The 2,818-nt window shown below is 31.3% G+C and overlaps 1 protein-coding gene across 1 annotated transcript in view; it reads left to right on the forward strand.

The window, feature by feature from the left end:
- Positions 1-2,818, forward strand: part of LOC106472200 (galactose-3-O-sulfotransferase 2-like) — an 11,107-nt gene that overhangs the window by 5,241 nt on the left and 3,048 nt on the right. The window contains exon 4 of the mRNA XM_022400806.1: positions 2,308-2,405. Within this exon, the coding sequence (XP_022256514.1) occupies positions 2,308-2,405 (98 nt within the window). The remainder of the gene's footprint in view (positions 1-2,307; positions 2,406-2,818) is intronic.

Here is a 2,818-nt window from a genome sequence, read left to right on the forward strand (position 1 = left end):
CTGTACCAGACTGATAGGTCTATATTCTCTCCTGTTTATATATATATCTGTACCAGACTGATAGGTCTATATTCTCTCCTGTTATATATATATATATATCTGTACCAGACTGATAGGTCTATATTCTCTCCTGTTTATATATATCTGTACCAGACTGATAGGTCTATATTCTCTCCAGTTTATATATATATCTGTACCAGACTGATAGGTCTATATTTTATCCTGTTTATATATATATATATATCTGTACCAGATTGTTTGAATCAATATTACCTCCTGTTTTCCAAGAATTGAGTTTTTTCAGTTCAGCATGTACATAAATATTACAGCTAAGACTTCTGTTGCCCATAGCTATCCATCTGATTTGTTTATAAAATTCCCCATTAAATCCCATTACTAACAGACACCTCAGACTAACCGGTCTGTTGAAATAACAACTAAAGTTCTAAGTCATCTCTGTTTTCTTTAATCATAGTCATAACATAATCTATCCCTTCTTTAATGGCCAGGTTGTTAGGACGCTCGACTCGCCCTTTCAGCCGTGGGAGCGTTATAATGTGACGGTCAATCCCACTATTCGTTGGTAAAAGAGTAGCCCAAGAGTTGGCGGTGGGTGGTGATGACTAGCAGCCTTCCCTATAGTCTTACACTGCTAAATTAGGGACGGCTAGCGCAGACAGCCCTCGTGTAGCTTTGCGCGAAATTAAAAAAACAAACAAACAATTATTTAATTGGGATACTAGGATATAATTAAACAACATCCATTGTAAATATAATATAATCATCAATAAGAAGGTTCGTGTCATTATGTAATTGTTCAAGAAAATGATATGTATTGTTGATACGAGCAGGGATTAAGTCCAATAACGGATGCAGCAGTCTGTCTAAAAACCCACCATATACTTTCTGTCCGATGATATGAGTTTAAGGGGTAAACAAGACTTGTGATCTTTAGGACGGCGTATAATATTAAAGTTACATCCTGAATAGCTGGATAGTTATAGTTTAAACATATTGAAAGATAATAAAAAGTAAGATAAACAAATATATTTAACCTAGTAGTAATAATGAAAAGTAAGATAAACAAATATATTTAACCTAGTAGTAATAATGAAAAGTAAGATAAACAAATATATTTAACCTAGTAGTAATAATGAAAGTAAGATAAACAAATATATCTAACCTAGTAGTAATAATAAAAATAAGATCAAAAACTGTTGAAGTTTTGAAACTTGTAAAGTAACGAAGAAATTGAATATACGTAAATAGCATTTGAATGTGTTTAAAGTGGTATTATAAAAGTAGCAATCAACGACATTGTTCTCTATACTGACCTATGAACGGTTACACTTTATAAATTTCTATCTCAAAATACGTCTTAATAAAAACAATAGAATAGTAAAGTCTGAATATAATCGATTTTAAAGCTGTCTGTGTTTTACAGGCTTTATTCCCAAGTGCTGAGGAAAATCAATGAATTATTTCTATGTTTGGCGAGGACAGAATGAAATGTATTTCAAATTCTGTAAATAGTAACTGTCATTATAACATAAACGTCATAACAAAGTTAAGAAATAACTGTAAAAAGTCTTATTTCATAAAGGAAAATATGAATATGTTATCAACATTTTAGTTTGTGTCTAAACTTCATTGTCGCCAGGTTATGTAATCTACTGGATACAAATAGAAATTCGCTGATGTCACAATAAAATAAAAAATACGATAGTCACGGTCTTGTATACTATAAAATTACTGAGTCTGCGTTATTTGAAAAACGTAAATCATTAATTAGGTTATTAGGATTAATAATTATGCTACACCATAAATATTTAGTAAATACTGTTATATTGTTATTAATAAGGTTACATAAAAATGTTAGGTAACTATACTTTATATAATGATTCATAATGCTACACGAACTGGTTATGTAACTATACTTTATATAATGATTAACAATGCTATACAAATTGATTACGTAACTATACTTTACATAATTATTAATAATAATAATTCACGTAGCTATACTTTATATAACTGCTTAATTAACACGTAGTCAGATAGACGTAGTGTTTGATAAGGCTGGAACAACTCATGTCATGAGATAACCCTTAGTATACTTTCTACTTTAGAAGTCTGTAGATAATCAACACGTAGTCAGATAGACGTAGCGTTTGATTAGGCTGGAACAACTCATGTCATGAGATAACCCTTAGTATACTTTCTACTTTAGAAGTCTGTAGAAACAAAGTATGTTTTTCATAGTTTGGTTCCTGAAAACATTTATCTGCTTTTTTTTTATTTTTAAAGAGGAAACTGATCTTCCTCCTCGTGGCGATTTTTCTGGTTGCGGGAACGTGTCTCATTGTTAGTTATAACTTACAGTTGACAGACTTCAGGCCTTTCAGGTAGGTCACATGTTCCTACACTCGATGTTCAGAAAATGTTAATATAATAGCAAATACCATTATGTTTCCCTCATGATTCACTTCAGTCTACCCATTATCTAAGCAGGAATATCTTATATATATATATGTTATTTATTATCATATGATTGTTCATACGTCGTCTTAAATATATTTTCAAAAATCTTTTGAGTTATAAATTCAGTTATTTTAGTGTGTATATTTTAACATATTCTCGAAAGGCCTCGATAATGATCCGCATATGTTTATGAAATTTTGGACAATTTTTCAGTCCGTTATGGCACATCTTCATCAGCACCAGGAACAAGTTGCACGACGTTTCGAGTTGCTATGACATATACTACTAGAATAATGGTGCTTGTTTCGACAGGGCGGATACTACTAGAATAGTGGTG

This window comes from Limulus polyphemus, unplaced genomic scaffold (assembly GCF_000517525.1).
Source record: "Limulus polyphemus unplaced genomic scaffold, Limulus_polyphemus-2.1.2 Scaffold5154, whole genome shotgun sequence".
NCBI classification, from domain to species: Eukaryota; Metazoa; Arthropoda; class Merostomata; order Xiphosura; family Limulidae; genus Limulus; species Limulus polyphemus.